This window comes from Vulpes lagopus, chromosome 2 (assembly GCF_018345385.1).
Source record: "Vulpes lagopus strain Blue_001 chromosome 2, ASM1834538v1, whole genome shotgun sequence".
Lineage (NCBI taxonomy): Eukaryota > Metazoa > Chordata > Mammalia > Carnivora > Canidae > Vulpes > Vulpes lagopus.
The window spans coordinates 52,254,153-52,271,975 of record NC_054825.1 but is presented as its reverse complement, the minus strand read 5'-3'; the positions used below and the strand labels follow the sequence as shown (position 1 = coordinate 52,271,975).

At 54.2% G+C, this 17,823-nt stretch overlaps 1 protein-coding gene across 1 annotated transcript; it reads left to right on the top strand.

The window, feature by feature from the left end:
- Positions 1-4,669: 4,669 nt before the first annotated feature.
- KBTBD13 (kelch repeat and BTB domain containing 13) lies at positions 4,670-7,994 on the top strand. Its single transcript, XM_041734938.1, has one exon. It carries the CDS (start codon positions 4,726-4,728, stop codon positions 6,103-6,105), a length of 1,380 nt encoding a protein of 459 aa, XP_041590872.1. The 5' UTR covers positions 4,670-4,725; the 3' UTR covers positions 6,106-7,994.
- The last annotated feature ends 9,829 nt before the right edge of the window (positions 7,995-17,823 follow it).

The window sequence follows — 17,823 nt, the reverse complement described above, 5'->3', positions numbered from 1 at the left end:
TTTTCCAGGGTAGGACATGAATACTGACTCAGCCTAATTGTATTTGTAGGAGATAATGGTAAACCAGCTGTGTTATTAGGACTAATGCCCAAGGGTTTTCCTTTGAGTTGTAGGTGGAGAAAATTGGGAGCCAAGTTTTTAGCCACCTCCCTGGACTGGCCCCAGTCTTGTGAAGACAGGCTGGTTCTGAACGGGGCTTATGGGGAGAGAACCAATTTCATCAGAGAACTGCTGGAGAGAGGGGTAAGCTGTGGACCCCTGTAGGCCCAACTAGGTGTAAACTTGGGCTCTGTTATGGCCCTGCTTGTGTGAGCCTTAAAACTTTAAGACTGACCAGTAGGTAGGCATTGCAAGGAGGCGGGTTCTACCTTCATGTGAACCATCTGAGCTGTCCCTAGTTAGAAGGGATTGTCTTTAGAGGAAGTGAGCCTCCCAACCCTCAAGGCAATCAAGGGGGTGACCACTTCAAGGAGGTGTTGTAAGGAGACTCCCTCATGACCTGCAGGATGAGATGGGATGACCCTTAACTCTCCTCTAGGTTAGAGATTATTTGAACTAGTTGCCAGCTGGTTACTCAGGTCCTCAGCCTTGATTGCTAATTGCCCAAAGCCTACCTGTCCTATGAGGCCTGGGAGGCTTGGGAGGAAAATAGTGCCAACCTCACAACTGCACCCAGTCCCTTTCCCCATCCTCAGTCTCCTTGTCTGGGCTGCTTGTCCACCCAGAAGCACCCACTGTGGAACAGGCCTTTGGAATCAGCCACTTTCTCTCAAACCACAGAATAAGCTACTTTGCTCTTCTGGGCCTCAGTTCCTCATCTTTAAAACAGGGATAGTATTAAGGGTTAGATGAGATGACATGAAAGTGTCCCACCCAGAGGTTGGAACAAAAGATCGTTTGTTTGCCCACTCCCCCTGGGCACGAATAGCACACATTTCTCACCTGTCTACCAAGAAGCCACAATTGTTTAGCAGCCAGAAGTTTGGACACTCAGGGTCAAGGGAGAGGTTTTTCTGTAAGGGCAAGTAGCACAATTCTTATTCCCTATCCCCAATCTTCAAGGCTCTTATATGGGGCCCTCAAAATGAAGAGGATGTGGCACCTGGTCCGTCCAGCAGTGAACTTGCAGTAGGTGTTCAATAGATGTCTCTGAAGTGACATAAGTGGTACATGTATAGGTCTAAACAGGTAGGTCCTCTGAAGATTTCCAGATGCCAGGGCCTACTTTTGCCACCAACACCCCAGGACGCACTCCACACAAAGCTAAGCTATTGGGACCCCTTTGTGATGATGTCTGCATTCCCTGGAGGCACAATATGACAAATATTTCTGTGGCTGTTCAATGATAAATTCAGGTGTCAAAGCTAAACAGAACCTTAGAAGTCAGATGAAAGTTCCACTCTACAGATGAAGAACCAAGGCCTGGAGAGGTTGGGTAGCTTTTGCGAGTTAGTGGTAGTACCAGCATTAGAGCCCAGCGGGAATCTTGACTCCTAGTCCAGTGCTCTTCCTCAGGCCCAGGCAAGCTCCTCACTACCCTGTGTAGTGCCATGGGTGGCAAGGCCAGGGGTCCGCCATCAGGCTCGGGGTATCTCAGGGCTATGTGTCCTTTATTAGACTGCAGGCTCTTTTGGGACACAAGGGTTGTGTCTCTTCCATCACATTAGGGACTCTCACTTAGGTTAGGGCCCAGGAGTCCACTTAACAGACCCCTTACTGTATGCCAATCACTGTGGATGGAAAGATGAACAAAGCTCGGTGTGAGCTCTAGAAAGGCTCAGATTCTGACACAGACACAGCTCCCCTTTCCTTGCCCCCACCCTGAACCTCACACAGTATGGGGGTGCAAAGTGGAGGGAGGTTGGTGTGAGGTCGGACAGAGCCTGGGAACTCCGTGGGCTGCCACAGCCAGGATAGTCCCTCGTCCTCTCCAAGTCCCAGAGGGAACACTCACTGTCTGGGTAGAGGAAACTCTCACCAGCTGCAGACGACACCCCACTGGGGCCTTGGGAGCAAGGCCAAAGGGCTTGTCCTCAGCCCAGCCTTAGAACCATGAACCTCAACCTTGGGTGACCCCTGCCCCAATGCCTAGCTACTGAGGGTTGGAGCTGAGTGTGTGCACAGCATCTCAACCCACTGAAGCCAGGGCTGGACTTGTGAAAAACTGACTCTGGGAGCCAGCTTCAGCCAGAATTGCTCTCCTTCCACTCCTCTCAGGAGAGGGCTGGGCAGAGGTTCAGTCTGTTGTGTCTGCCTGTCACCAGGTGCCTGGGACAGACCATCTGAGAGGCAATTGTGTCCCCTTGAGGGTCAGCCCTTCGCCCTTCCCCAACCCTGTTCCTTAGCCGGGGCCTGGCAGGAGGCAGCTTTTTCCCTGTCCTAAGAAAAAGGCTAGTACTGGGCTGAGGCCTGGGCAGCAGACGGGGTTCCATCTAGTTCCACATCTTTGTGCATAACAAGGAAAAGCCCATGCCCTCTGTGGGCCTCCCTTTCATCATTTATGAAATGGGAACAGTCAGACACCTTCTCTCCTACCCCTGGGGCCACCAGCAAGGACAGAATCAGGACTGGGCACCACAGGGTCCACTTTCCTCCAAGAGGGGGACAGTCATGCTTTCAGCCAGTATCTGGCCTCAGGAAAGGAGAGGCTGGCAGAGGGCCTGGGAGAGTATTTGTGAGGACTCCTGCCCACTCTCCCTATCCCCTCCTACTCTTCCTGTCTAGTCCCTGGGGCAGAGTGTCCCGGATATTTCTGGCTGCCTCCTCCAGGCCTTTGGCTTCCCAGGCTCACACAAGTGGTCCCCATATCCCAGACCTGCTTTGATGGAGTGAACTGGGTGGGAGTTCCTGGCAGAAGAGGCACATTTGTGTTGGGTCTGCAGATTCATACGTGAGAATCTGTGCATATGTGTGTGTCCTAGGAGTGATAGAAGTTCCCCTGCCCCCTCCCAACTGTGGCTGTGTCATCGTAAGCCACTCCACCCTCTTGGAGAAAGCCTGTAGTTGAACATGTCCTGAATGGCAGATACCATCCTATCCAGGTCTGGGCCTCAGTTTCCCCGCCTGTAGCACAAGGTCCCCGGAGAAAATAATCACTAAGCTCTCCTCCACCTGATATTTTCAACCCCACAGTCTTAGCCGGTCACCCAGGAAAGTTCTTTGCAGTGGGGAAAATGCCCTGGGATGGGCAGCAGGAGGCCTGGGGTTGTCTGCCCCAAGCTACATGACACTGGGCAATTCCCCTTTTGGTCCTTCACTGTCAATGAAGGTGTCAAACCCTATAAGCCTAAAATTCCTTCCAACTGTGAACTCCTGGCAAGAGGTGAATACCCAGGATTTGTAGCACAGGCAGGCAGCAGGGTACAGTGGTTAGGGGCACATGCTCTATAGTCAGACTGGCTGCAAGCCAGTCCTAGCTCTGCCACTCTCTGGCCATGTGACCTTGGGCATATGACCAAACTCTTGGTGCCTTCCGTAGTCTCTTCATCCATGAAATAGAAACTCATACTATTTTTTAAAGCAATACATGGGTAACTATTAAATGAAGGAAAATGACAGTGTCTACTCATAGGATTATTGCAAGGATTACAGGAGTCAAAGTGTCTACAAAAGTGCCTGACACACAGTGCACGTTGTTAACTATTATTTCAGGAGGCCCTTCCCCTTCCCATCTATAGATACACGATCCCCTCAGCAGCCCTACTTACTTTTCCCCAAAGCCCAGAGCTACACAGCAATGGATGGACGGGTGAAGAGTAGACATCAGCTTTCCATTCCAAAAACCAACTGAAGGAGTACTTCCACAGTCAGAGGTTTATTGGATGCTCACCTGCTATGCTCCCATTTTTAGAGAAGGAAACCAAGGCTGAAAGGGAGATTGAATTAGCTCAGCGTCAGGGGCAGAGGTTCAGGTAAATTAGAACCTGCTCCATGGGGCGCCCAGGCTGGTTCGGTTGGTTGGGTGCAGACTCTTGATTTCAGCCCCTACAGGTCTTGATCTCAGGGTTATGAGATTGTCCCCCACTGGGCTCCAACCTCAGCACCAGTCTGCTTGAGCTGCCACCCTCCCCTGCGCTCGCTCGCTAGCTCGTGCTCTCTCTCTCCTTAGTAAATTAAATCTTTAGAACCTGTTCCAGTCCCCAGCCTGGTCCATTCCATCTTGCTCTACCTCTGCTTCTCCCTCCAGTGCCTAAGAACCACCCCCTCAGCCCCCAACCAACGAGGTGGACTACGTATGAATATTGTCCTTGATTCTTCCCAGCTGAATGACCTTGGACAAGTCATGTAAATTCTCGGGAGCCTCATTTCAAACACTTTATGGCCATCGGCCCAATACCATGAGATAGGTGCCTATCGCCGGTCACATTCTGAGAGCCCAGGTCACCAGGTCAGAGTTAGAGTACTCGGACAAGAGCACACAGCTGCTTTAGTGCAGGCTAAACGGGGTGGGGTGGGAGGTCTTTGTAGGCAGCCCTCACAGTGCCCGCGCACGCGGCAGGGTCGCTGCTGTCACTCTTGCCCATACGGAAGCGGGTGCCCCTGCAGGTCTCCCGATGCCCACGGGCTCAGGGCCATGCAGCCTGCCGGCCTCCGCGTCACATGAGCCGCACTATCTTTAGACAGGGAGATATTTATAGCCGTCGGGAAGTTTCTTCCGCCCCGGGGGAGCCCCAGAGTCGGCGGCCGCGGAATCCAGGCCTGCCGGCGCCCCACCTCCGGCTCGCCATGCCACGGGCCGCGGAGGCCCCGCCGGTGCAGGTGTGGGTGGGCGGCCAGCTGTTCCAGGCCGACCGGGCGCTGCTGGTGGAGCACTGCGGCTTCTTCCGCGGCCTCTTCCGCTCGGGCATGCGGGAGACGCGCGCCGCCGAGCTGCGCCTGGGCGCGCTGAGCGCCGGCGGCTTCCGCACCACGCTGCAGGTGCTGCGCGGCGAGCGGCCCGCGCTGGCGGCCGCCGACGAGCTGCTGCAGGCCGTGGAGTGCGCCGCCTTCCTGCAGGCGCCGGCGCTGGCGCGCTTCCTGGAGCACAGCCTCACGTCGGACAACTGCGCGCTGCTGTGCGACGCGGCCGCCGCCTTCGGCCTGCACGACGTGTTCCGCAGCGCCGCGCTCTTCATCCGCGACGGCGCGCGCGAGCTGGCGGCCGAGCTGGCGCTGCCCGAGGCCCGCGCCTACGTGGCGGCGCTGCGGCCCAGCAGCTACGTGGCGGTGAGCACGCACACGCCGGCGCCCGGCTTCCTGGAGGACGCGTCGCGCACGCTGTGCTACCTGGACGAGGAGGCGGACGCCTGGCGCACGCTGGCCGCGCTGCCCCTGGAGGCGAGCACGCTGCTGGCGGGCGTGGCCACGCTGGGCAACAAGCTGTACATCGTGGGCGGCGTGCGCGGCGCCAGCAAGGAGGTGGTGGAGCGGGGCTTCTGCTACGACCCCGACGGCGGCACGTGGCGCCGCTTCCCCAGCCCGCACCAGCCGCGCTACGACACGGCGCTGGCCGGCTTCGACGGCCGCCTCTATGCCATCGGCGGCGAGTTCCAGAGGACGCCCGTGAGCTCTGTGGAGCGCTACGACCCGGCCGCCGGCCGCTGGAGCTTCGCGGCGGACCTGCCGCAGCCCGCGGCGGGCGTCCCGTGCGCCCAGGCGCGCGGCCGCCTCTTCGTGTGCCTGTGGCGGCCGGCGGACACCACGGCCGTGCTGGAGTACGCGGCGCGGGCCGACGCCTGGCTGCCGGTGGCCGAGCTGCGGCGCCCGCAGAGCTACGGCCACTGCATGGTGGCCCACCGCGACAGCCTCTACGTGGTGCGCAACGGACCTTCCGACGACTTCCTGCACTGCGCCATCGACTGCCTCAACCTGGCCACCGGCCAGTGGACGGCGCTGCCCGGCCAGTTCGTTAACAGCAAGGGAGCGCTCTTCACGGCAGTGGTGCGCGGCGACACCGTCTACACGGTCAACCGCATGTTTACACTGCTCTATACCATTGAGGGGGGCACCTGGAGGCTGCTCAGGGAGAAGGCCGGCTTCCCGCGGCCGGGCTCCTTGCAGACCTGCCTCCTTAGGCTGCCTCCTGGCGCCGCGGGGCCTGTGGCCTCAACGACACCAGAACTGTGACCCCGGCTGCCCTTTAGGAGGGGATAACCCGGAGTCTTCCATGAGCCACGGCTGAGTCCATAAGGCAGGCCCTTCGGAGCTGCTCGGAGCTTCTGTCCCCCTGGTTGAGAGCTGCAGGTCTTGGGCCTTGCGCTAGGAAGGTGATGGGACACGTGATAGGAACGTGTGTCGAGAAATTCAGAGAGTAACGAGGACACCGGGGTCTGCACCCTCGAATTACGTGGGCTCTGCTGAGAGGTGGTGGGTCACGATGCCGGCCGAATGGGCCGCGGGAGTGGGATTTCACTAACCCAGGCTTGTGTGTGAGTGGGCCAATAATTGAGCATGGCTAGGAGTGAGATAAGCGAGGTTAATCAAACTGCCAGTCAGCTGACAAGAATTAGGCACCTACTGTGTGCCAGGTACAGTGCAAGGCCTAATGTAGGTGTAGGTGCTAGAGAGGTCCACGAAGCCTAGAGTCTGGCCCAAGACCAGCAAAGGTTGATACACACTTAGTCTTGATCCGCTGAGGGCTAAGGGCAACACGCAAAACGAAAAACTCACAGTGGAATAAAAGTATGGAAGAAATCAGGGCAAAGGGAACGTAGGGAAGAGGAAAAATATTTAAGTCCAGGAAGGAAGAGAGTATCCCAAGTGCGTGAAGAAGGCAGGTGGGGTAATTAGCTGCTACAGGAAGGTTCAGAGGGAAGAGGAGGGGGGGAAGGCTGGAACAGATGGGAAGAGGCTCGGTGAGCCCAGCCTTTGAGGCAGAACAGCTGTGGACGGAGGCATTTGGGGAGCGGGCGAAGCTGGCAGGGCTTGCAGGGACCGTAACAGCTGAACCTGTGAGAGAGAGAGGGCTCCCCACACCCCCTCACAGGATGCTGGCGGGGGGAAAGAACTCAGTTGCAAGCCCCTCGCCCACTCCCGTTTTTGCCGTCACCCTGTGGGCAGTGGATTATTAACTTCCGTGACTTTAGGTCACTTGCGTGGGAGCCCACTCCTGGCCAGGTCTCACTGCTTCCTCTTCCGCAGTGGCGTCCCTCTTCCAAGCCTCTGCTCCTGCCATTCTAGGGGCCTGGAATGCCTTTCCTCCCTGCCACCCCCCACTCTGTTGTCTCTGTACCCACCTCCTCTGTGCAGGGTTGGCTCTTGCTGACCTTGGCTGCCTGCGTTGCTCGTTGGACCCCTGACTGGCATCATTCTGTGCGTGAAACCACACAAATGTGCAGATAGCAGGGGCTGAGATCCTGTTGTGCTGTCAACTGACCTGGGTGCTTCCCCACCTAGAGAATCAAATCTTGAGGTCCTGATAGAACCCAGGATGTAAGGGCTAGACCGCTTAGGAACCTGGTGTTGGATGAGGACTCTCGTCCCTCCTTTAGTATGTTCCTGGCCTGATTTCTGGTCACCTGCATACCCTAGTCCTTCAACTTCTCCATGACCTGTGTGTCCCCAATTGTTTCCATCCTCCAAGACCTGAGGCCCATGGGAAGTCCTAGCCTCATTAGAAGTATAGTATGCAGCATCAGCATGGAGCATAGTGTCGGGTCTGCCCCTCGTTGCCTTTTGCCCTGACCTATGTCCCAAGCCTTGGGGACTGCTGCCCCCAGAAGCCCAGGACCTGGTAGCACTGGAGAAGCCTAAATCACAACAATAAATCCTGACTTTTGCATCCTGTGAATAATGTGCATAGTACTTTCACATCCGTCTTCCCGCTCCAGCCCTCAGTCCTGGGAGTTAGGTACCTTCGCTTCATGGCAGACAGATGAGGTATGTGAGGCCCAGAGGCTGAGCAATTTGCCCAAAGCCTCTGTCCCCGTGCCAGGGCATAACAGAGCCCCTCGGTTTTTGATTCTGTCAAAGTATAATTTTTATCACATATTAAAGGTTTATTTAATTCGTCAATAAAGGAAACAATGGTAAAGCTGGTTCAGAGGAATATTTGAGAGACGAGATTTATGTCTTTGGTTGGAAAAGACCTACTGAAATGAGTTTGCTAAGATAAGAGGTAAAGCTTACAGGACCTTACAGGACCTTACAAACCATAACTTGGGTTTCTGTACCGGAGTAAAATCCTTTGGATCTTCACATACACGCACCAGCCTATATATACATGCAGCGACAAGTTAGCAGGTAGCTTCACAAAGTCGGGACTCTAGTCAATAGTGAATTCTAAAACAGAGGCGTTTCGTTTTTCCCGAGAGAATTAAATAACTCTTGGCTGGTCAACCCTGCCCCACAGCAACATTGAAATGACAAGCAGTCCTTTCACCTATTTCCAAGTTATGAATAATTTTTCTGAACAGTTCAGAGCACTGTCTTCCTTGTTCACTCCTAATGGTGAACCCTGAGATTTGCAATCTTGAGATCCATCTGCTCATCTGTTCTCTCAACCTACAGAGCTTGTGGATGTCACCTTTTGCAGCTGGCTGTGTGGACCTGCCCAGACAGGGCCTACTGGCTCCTGCGGCTCCTGCGGCGGTGGTATTATTCCTTGGTCCGGAGCAGCCTTTTCTGAGATGTCTTTTGTGCATAACAATGACATTGTTCACAGAGAGCTTTCCCACAGTTGACTTATTTAAGCTAAGAATTTTAAGTGGTTTTGCAGCTTGGCAAAACCTCTGCTCTTAAAGATTAAAAAACCCAAACACCCAAAGGTCACGTGATTGGAAGAGGCATGACAAGGAAGTAGCAGAGCCCCAGCCTTGAACCCAGGGCCACATGCTTGTTTTCCGTGGCTGCCTCCCTGCCTCGCTGACATTCTGAGATGGACCAGGTGTTTCTGCCAGTCTCCTTAACACTCCCCTCCCTGTCACCCTTCCTTCTGCACCACCTTTTCTTAGTGTTTACCTGTTCCCCTAAACCCAGTCCTTTCCACTCCCCCTGTGATAGGAAAATTAACTGTCCTGGGTTCCCTTGCCTGAGGATCTAGCTGAGATTCTAATGGCCTGCTCCCTGAGGGTGCTAATGACTTGTTAAGGCCCTGAGGGGGTTTGCACTGTCACAGAGATCACCTCCCTCTCACAAAGTGTGGGGGGAGGTTTTCATAATCCAGCCCACCTCCTCTGGCCTCACCCACCAGTCAGGCTCCGTGCTGTTCCTTCCACAGTCCACCACCCTCCACAAGGGTGGTCACCATGTCTGTTTGCAGGTAAGGAAACCAGCAGAAAGCTGAAATGAGTCACCCAAAGTCACATAGCCAGTCAAGTGGAAGAGCAAGGACCCGGAACAAGGACTTGGGATTCTCAGGCTCTCATACCCTGGCACATAGACTTGACCTCTGGGTGAAGGTGTGGTTTGGGAGGCCAAACCAGGTGGGGTGCAGCGGGGACAAATATACAGAGACACAGGGGTTACTAAACCCAGAAGACAGGGTTTAAAAATCTCTCCATCCCAGCTCAGAGGCCCCCTCTGAGAAGTCTATACTTCCAGAAAGATCTACACACACAGCTTAATGCAGGAAGGAGCATCTTCCTGAGTCTCCTTGGCAACCCTGCAGCCCAACTCTCTGGAGCTGTCTCCAGTTCTCCATACACTTTCTCCTTGACCCTGACCCTGGTAGCCTTGCACCCCAAGCTTTCCTCTTCATGGAAGCTATCCTGTTTGGGTTCTATAGCCTGCCTGACAGAGGCAGAAGGAGAAGCCAGAACTTCCTACGCTCCACCCAGGGCCTGCTTGCTTGCTTGCTTCCCTTCAGTCTGCTCATGTGGCAGCCAGAGCCATCCTAATGAAATGCCAGGCTGACCTTGCTGCTTCTCCATTCAGACCCTTAGGTGGTTCCTCATTTCACTCAAGTGAGAGCCCAAGTCCTTTCAGGATCCCCTGCCCCATTTCCTCCCTTGTGTGTCTCCTACCACTCTCCCCCTGGTCTCATTGCTGTACTTTAAACACACCAAACACACTCCAGCTGCAGGGCCTTTGCACAGGTACCCATGCCAGGCATACTTCCCTCAGTTCCCCCCTCCTTTTTTTTTTTTTTTTTTGGTGATAACAGATCAATTTTAATTCTAGCACCTGAAGCTATACAAGGGTATGCTTTATCAATTTCATGGGACTGTTGTACACATTCAATAAAGTGACAACTGTGCAATACCACTTAGTATCTCACAATCAGGAACATACTTTGGAATTTAAACACAATCCACAGAATTAAAACCAAAATCAGAAGCCACCCACAGTTATACTAATTGTCAGTTAAAAGGTTTACACTTAATACTTGATACAACAGTCAATACCTAGTACAGGATACCAAAAGTGACTTCAGATTCTCATCCTGTTGTAATCTCCGGAGGTTTCTCAAGCAGGTGTGTGACTGGCCAGAGGTGGCGCCACCAGGACTGGGACCAGGTGACTGCCCCACCTCCTACAGGCCTTTGCTCAGATGTCACTTTCATTCTGAGGACTTTCCTGGCCCTGCTCCCCTTAAAGTCTATCTTCCCCTTCTCTGCAGTTCCTACTCCCTTTGCCTGCTTTATTTTTCTCCATAGCATCTAGCATCGTCTACCATGCTATATTTTTACTTCTTTAGCATCTATTTCCTCCTACTAAAACTTGAGTTCCATGAAGGCAGAGACTTTTTGTCTGTTCACTGCTGTATCGCTGGGATCCCGGAACAGTGACTAGACCATAGTAGGGGCTTAATTATTTAATGAATGAATGGTGCTCAACAGATGTCAGAAAAATGAATGAATAAATTGATCAATCGGAGGAAAACTCGTAGAAGATTTCAGAGCAGAGGGCTATCATTTCCTGCAGGTGGTGGGGCTGGGCAGGTGACCAGGGGAAACTTTGATGAGGAGGTGATGAGCTGTGAGGTCCATATACTTCCAGGGGAGAGTGGGATCTGAGAACAACAGCAGCTCACAGGTCACTTCTCTGCCTTCAGCAGAGGGGAGGAGACTGCAGTTGGAAGTGCTAATCATCCTGTGAAGAATCGCTCCTCTTGGCGGTGGAATACGCACAGAGCCTTCTGTTTATTTTCCTTTGGCCTCAAGCAGCTGGGCCTCTTTTTCACCCTAATTGCTTTGCTTCAGGTTGCTGTCATTTGCCAGGAATAGTAGCAAGTTAATTGTGCTAGTAGGAGAGGCAGATGTCAGCAGACGGGCCTCCTCTGAGCACCTGATCGTGGGCTGGGAATGTGGGGACCCCCAGGAAGGGCCTCACGGGGCTCATCCCTGCAGTGTCCTCTGCAACCCTCATGATTCTCAGCCCCAGCTGGAGTGGGAAGCATGAGAAGGAGGAGCCCCTCTCTTTGGTGACTCAGCAATTAGAAGGTAAAGGGGGCCTTTATGGGGCTGCAGAGTCTTGGACTAGGGTATAATAAACATTTCGTGCAACCCCTCCTTTTACAGGGAGGAAGGGAAGTTCTGGGGGAGAGGCGGGGCAAGTAACTTGCCTGGAGACAGACAGCCATGCAGCACACCACTCTGAGCTAAAACTCACATCTCTCGAATCCTCTTCCCATCACACCATGCTGCATCTCTCTGCTGCCCACCAGGACACCTGTGAGGGAGCTTCCCCAAAATGACCCAGCAGGCCTGCTCTCCCTGGTTCCAGACCTCCATCCTTATTTTTCCCACTAAGCCTCCCTGCTCTGGCATCCCATGCTTTCAGCACCCTGCTGACAGACAAGGGGACTGAGCTCTAACGGTGGCATCTGGGCCCCAGCCCGCTCTTTCTCACACACCATTTGATAACACTGAGAGTGGCCTGATGCCATTCGCCTAGTACGCTTCTCTCTCCAGTAACGTATTTTCATCTGACAGCGGCCTTCCGTAGATGTGCGTAAGCCCGCAGGCCTGATGAGCAGAGGCAACTGCAGGTGCCCAGAGACGGAGCTCGCTAGCAGGTCAGCCGGAAGGATGGGACCGAGGATCCTGCAGGCGCCGCTCGCAGAGGGCCAGCTCTGTCTGCCGGGCAGCCAGCTTATCTTGGGGTCCGGCCTTGGCTCTGACAGGAACTGCCCTGTGACCACAACTCAGTTCCTTGACCTTGCTGAAGTGGAAGTGTCTCAAGCCCAAACAAGGAGGACAATCCCTGCCCTGGAGGGTTGTTATGAGAGTGAAGTGAGAACCTAGAGGCCAGCATACATTATCCTCACCTTCCATATTCCTTACCCCATCCCCTCCCTTTATCCAGACCCTTTCTGTGAGGTGGGCAGGGTTTGGATGAGCCGAGGACTGTCCACCAGTCTGTGCACTGAGGAGTCAGTGAGGATACAGGATGATAGAACACGTAAGCTTCGGCTTCAGGGGACCTGGGTTCATACTCCAGCCCCATCACTTGCCAGCCGTGTCATCTGGGCAAGCTTGGTTTGTTTATAAAATGTTCATCATGCTAAGACTTAAATGTTCATCAAGATACAGAGTTGCTGTGCAGATAGATCATGTGAGTCGCCAATAGCCTTCCCATTAGGGAGATAGGTTGGAATCTGAGTGGAAAGCGCCTTGAATGCCGGGCTAATTTGGGTCTTATTCTGTAGGAAGTGCGGATCCACAGCAGGTGTTTGAGTGGTGAGTATGGAAGCCAGATACCTGTTTCTTGAATGCCAGTACCAGGCCCCTGTGCTTCATGGCTCCTGTCTGCCCTGCTAGGTCCACTCTCCTTTTCGAGGCTGCCCTTGGGGTTGTATCACTGGGCTCCCTTGACCCCAGGTCACATCGGGGACACCAGCAGGTGAGGGGTGGGGAGGAATGGGAGGTCAGGGGATTTTGTTCCCGGCTTCCTCCCTGCAGGGCTACCCCACACTGACCTTTTCCCTTCCTGCCAGCCAAAGTCACAGCTCCCCTGGGGTGACCACCTCCCCTCCCTCTCCGGTCTAGGCACAGCGAGATCACCCCTCATTGGCCTTACACTATCCCTCTCATAGCCTTTCTGCCTTTGTAAATGCCCTCTGCTGACCCAATCTGAATGTGTCCTCTCTTTCCTGCTGAGATACATGCCCTGTCCCCGCTGGCACTCATCTTCTGGGCATCAGTCCCTGAGTGGCTGGGTTTGGACACAGCAAAGGATACTGAAAGATGCCCATCTCGGCGCCTTGGCCTGATTTCACAGTGATGGGAACCAGAAGAACATCTTACCAGAAGGGGTGGAGCCTCCAGTGTCCGGAAGCTAGGGCTTTGCCTCCCGAACCACTTGAATTTGAGGGGAAAAAAGTGACCTTTCGAAGCTCTCTGAGGAGTGGCTGGGAACGGAAACAAAACCAGATGCATGAGTGTCAGGGAGCAGGCTTCTGCTGTCCTTTCCCAAGGGAGGGACCAGGCAGGTCTGCGGCTCCAGCCTCTGGGCAGGGCCTTCTTCTCTGCAGCCCTGGCCACACCTGACCTTTGCCAGGTTTAACCGAGGGGTCCTGCAGGACACGTAAGGGGAGCCCTGGAGATCCTCACCCCAGGCCCACCCTGCCACCCATTTGCTGGGTGATACCGGCCTGGTGGTACTACCTCTCTGAGCCCCACTTCATATCTGTCATGGGAGACGATAGTCCCTCTGGTGCATACGCTTGCTGTGCGGTCAGGTGGGGGACTGGTGTGCCGGGCCCATGTGAGGGGAGCCGGGTACTCTGGCTTCTAGCTCAGACTTTCTGGGTTCTAACTCTAGCAGGTAGTACTTTCTGACCACATGACCTTGGGCGGCTGCTAACTCCTCTGAGCCTCAGGCAGCCTCTGTCAATGAGGGTGTTGAGAAGTGAGTGACTTAGGACACGGAAGGAGCTCTCCGGCGAGGGCCGCAGATCATCTTGCCGGCAGCAGTCGATCTGACTTCTTGACTTCGAGGGGAAAAGGTGATTAATGACTATACGGTGAGGTTGGGATTCCCAAAGACAGGCTTTGGCCTTGAAAGCATCTGCCACCACTGTCTCCAGGATATAACCCCTTGACCCTGCACCGTCTTAGGGATGTAAGCCAGGAGAGGTGGAGGGGCAGACATGTGCATCCTCTCAGCACGTCCTGAAATGTCTCAGCCTTGTGATCCTTGGCCCCAGCACCTGTAACTCGAGGCCCTGAACCCCTGGGAACTCCAAACACTTAGCTTCAGAAACAGTGACCTAGCTTGAACCCAGAAAATAGTCCCGGACTGCTGCTAAGCCATCTCCTTGGTCATCTGTCCCCACCTAGCCTGGGGTGGGGATGGACAGAGACGAGGGGTGGTGGATTCCTTCACCTGCAGCACACACTCCACTCCTCAGAGCACCACCTGGTCCACCACAGAGAGTGTGGCCTGTGGGATGGTGGCCCGCGCTTGTCTCTGCTCAGCTCTGCCACTATCTCCAAGGGGCCATATTCTCCCCAAAAGAGCACATGCAAGGGTCATGAACCAACTGGACCTCTGTCCCTTCCTGGGGTACTAGGGGGCCTCGTACAGATACATACCAGGATCCTCCTGGCAGCCACCAGGCCCCGCATGTGGTCCCTCCAGGCTCTGAGAGGCAGGCGTTAAGGAGTGGGGACTGGCTGCCTTTGTCCCTTGAAATCACCACACTGATGGTGTTCTCCCAAGTACCCAGGGCTTCCCTTCATACTCAGATGAGTACGTCACCTGGCAATTCGGTGAGCCCTCTGTGGCAGCCAGTTACCTTCCAGCAGGGAAGCCCTCAGTGGGCTAACTCTCCTGGGCTTCCCTCCTTTCCTTCCTTCCTCCCTCTTCATCCAGTAAATACTTGGAAGCACATTCTCTAGCCACCAGCCATGCCAGGCGTCAGGGGCAGAGAGACAAACCAAGTTCAGTCCCAGTGCCCAGTTCGTCACAGAGGAACGAGGGAGGCGGCCTCTGCGCAACTATAGGACCCCAAGGTGAGCCCCCTGATGGGGGGACACCTGGGTGGCTCAGTGATTGAGTGACTGCAGATCATGATCCCAGGTCCTGGGACAGAGTCCTGCATCGGGCTCCCCGCCCAGAGCCTGCTTCTCCCTCTGCCTGTGTCTCTGCCTCTTTCTGTGTGTTTCTCGTGAATAAAGAAATAAAATCTTAAAAAAAAAAAAAAAGACAAAACCCTGATGAAGCTAAGCCCCTCAGTGAGACCCATCATCCCACTTTCCAGTCAGACCTGTGTCTAGCTCCCGGGAGGGACAGGACACTCCGCCCCACGTGGCAACTGCCTTTACTCAGGTCCCCTCGTTGCATCCATCAGGGTGCTGTGGCTGTCAGCAAGAGCAACCGCCTTCTTGGTCGAAGTTAAGGGAAACAGGATTCTTTTTTTTTATGAATTTATTTTTTATTGGTGTTCAATTTGCCAACATATAGAATAACACCCAGTGTTCATCCCGTCAAGTGCCCACCTCAGTGCCCGTCACCCAGTCACCCCCACCCCCCACCCTCCTCCCTTTCCACCACCCCTAGTTCATTTCCCAGAGTTAGGAGTCTCTCATGTTCTGTCTCCCTTTCTGATATTTCCCACTCATTTTTTCTCCTTTCCCCTTTATTCTCTTTCACTATTATTTATATTCCCCAAATGAATGAGACCATATAATGTTTGTCCTTCTCTGATTGACTTACTGCACTCAGCATAATACCCTCCAGTTCCATCCACGTCGAAGCAAATGGTGGGTATTTGTCGTTTCCAATGGCTGAGTAATATTCCATTGTATACATAGACCACATCTTCTTTATCCATTCATCTTTCGATGGACACCGAGGCTCCTTCCACAGTTTGCCTATTGTGGACATTGCTGCTATAAACATTGGGGTGCAGGTGTCCCGGCGTTTCATTGCATCTGTATCTTTGGGGTAAATCCCCAGCAGTGCAATTGCTGGGTCTTAGGGCAAATCTATTTTTAACTCTTTGAGGAACCTCCACACAGTTTTCCAGAGTGGCGGCACCAGTTCACATTTCCACCAACAGTGCAGGAGGGTTCCCCTTTCTCCACATCCTCTCCAACATTTGTGGTTTCCTGCTTTGTTAATTGGGGAACAGGATTCTATGGGGAGGACTTGGGGCAGCTCCAGGCTCCCCGGGAAGGCCACGGCACCTGGCAGGAGGAGGACGGGAGCTGAGCAGCGAGGAGCCACAGCAGCAGGAACTGTGTACAGCCCTCTGAAGCTGCCCCCAAAGGCGGATACTCAAGATTCGGAGGTCACGTGGCAGAGTCAGCCTGGCCCTGGGTGGGTGACATGCCCACCCTCTGGTCAGGGGAGGACAGGACCTCTTGACTCACAACACACTAAGATGGCCCATAGCTGGGAAGGAAATTCTTCCAAGTTCACTGGTGTCACTTAAGAAAAATGGGGCGTGGCCTTAGAATAGAATAGAATAGAATAGAATAGAATAGAATAGAATAGAATAGGTGGAAGGGAATGGAGTAGGGGGTGTCCAGTAGGGACACTCTAGGGGCCATAGGGGCCACTGTGGTCTCTCCTCCATCATCCGTGTTGACTCCACTGTGTCAACTGTTGCTCCCTGGCCACAGCATCGAGTCCAAACTCCTCAAGGCCCAGCCACAGCCGTCCAGGCACAGAGTTCAGCGGTCCGCGCCAGCCCTAGGCTGTCCCATGCCTGGGTGACTGTTGCCCAGAATGTCCTTCCTTCATTTCTCCGCATGAAGAACTCCCGCCCACCCTGCCAGGCCCGGCTCTATTGTGCTCCCTCCCTCTCAGCCAGGCTCTGGCTCCTGCAGCATGGGGTGTCACTTCGACAGGAGGCTGCCCATGCCGCTCCAGCATCAACCCTTGTTGGGGAGCCCCCATCTAACCCCTCTTTCTTGCACACAGCTCAGGGCCTCTGAGGTTCATGGGATTCTTTGGCTGAGGGTATTCAGAATCTGTGATGAAGCCATGCCCTAGGGCTGGCCTGTCCCGGGTCCAGGGCCCCCTGGCTTCCATCCTACTGTCTTCACCCAACACCCAGTTAATGTCTGCAAAGCCTTAAAAGACTCTTTTAATGACCAGAAATACATAAATAAATAAATAAAATCATAGGTTAAAACTTTTGAGCAGTAAGACAGCAGATGACGCTGTGTGGGCAACTTCCCAGAGGACAGAGAACACACACGTCTCCTGAGTGGGTGGCCTTATAAGGACAGGTTCAGGAAGAGAATGGGCAGGAGGCAGGGCCACTCGCCAGGAGAGGAAGAGGCTGGGCTGGGGGTGAGTGCCCCACTGCTGGTTTGGGAGCAGGGACTGCAGGGTACTGGCTGGGACCCAGTCCCACAGGGGGAGCCAGCAAAGTGCTACCTCCAGAGGCCCTCACTGGCCCAGAGCCTGCCTGTCCTTCTGCCTTCACTGCCATCGTCACCAGCACAGGCACTGACCTGCTCTTGGCCAGCTGCCATGCTGACTCTCCTGCCCCAGGACAGACCATTTCTCACTCTTCTTCCCATCTTCCCCGACTCGTAGGTCCAGCAGGGCCTGGCACCCAGCTGGTATGAATAAAGGTTTGTTGGGTGGAAGAATTAGTTAAGTGGATGGGTCTTTGGTGGTAGTTTTAGCTCATCAACTGGGTGCAGCACCTGGAAATAGTCTTCTTAGACTAGCACAGGGCTAAATGCATGGGAGACAGACACTTGTCCAAGGACTTGGTGGGTGAGTTGTTGGGTGGGCCCTCTCTCAAGTAGAACAGAGTGATCAGTTCTTGCCCTACTCAGGATCACCCTTGTCCCCAGCATGCAGACATACACATCCCACAAATCCTCCGCAGAAAGCCTATGGCAGGGGGTTCACTCTCCCGGAGGACGGTGGGTGTGCATATGTAAGAGAGTTTCTGGGAGAGTCCTGGTTGTTGAAGTTTTCCTCTGACCCCAGCAC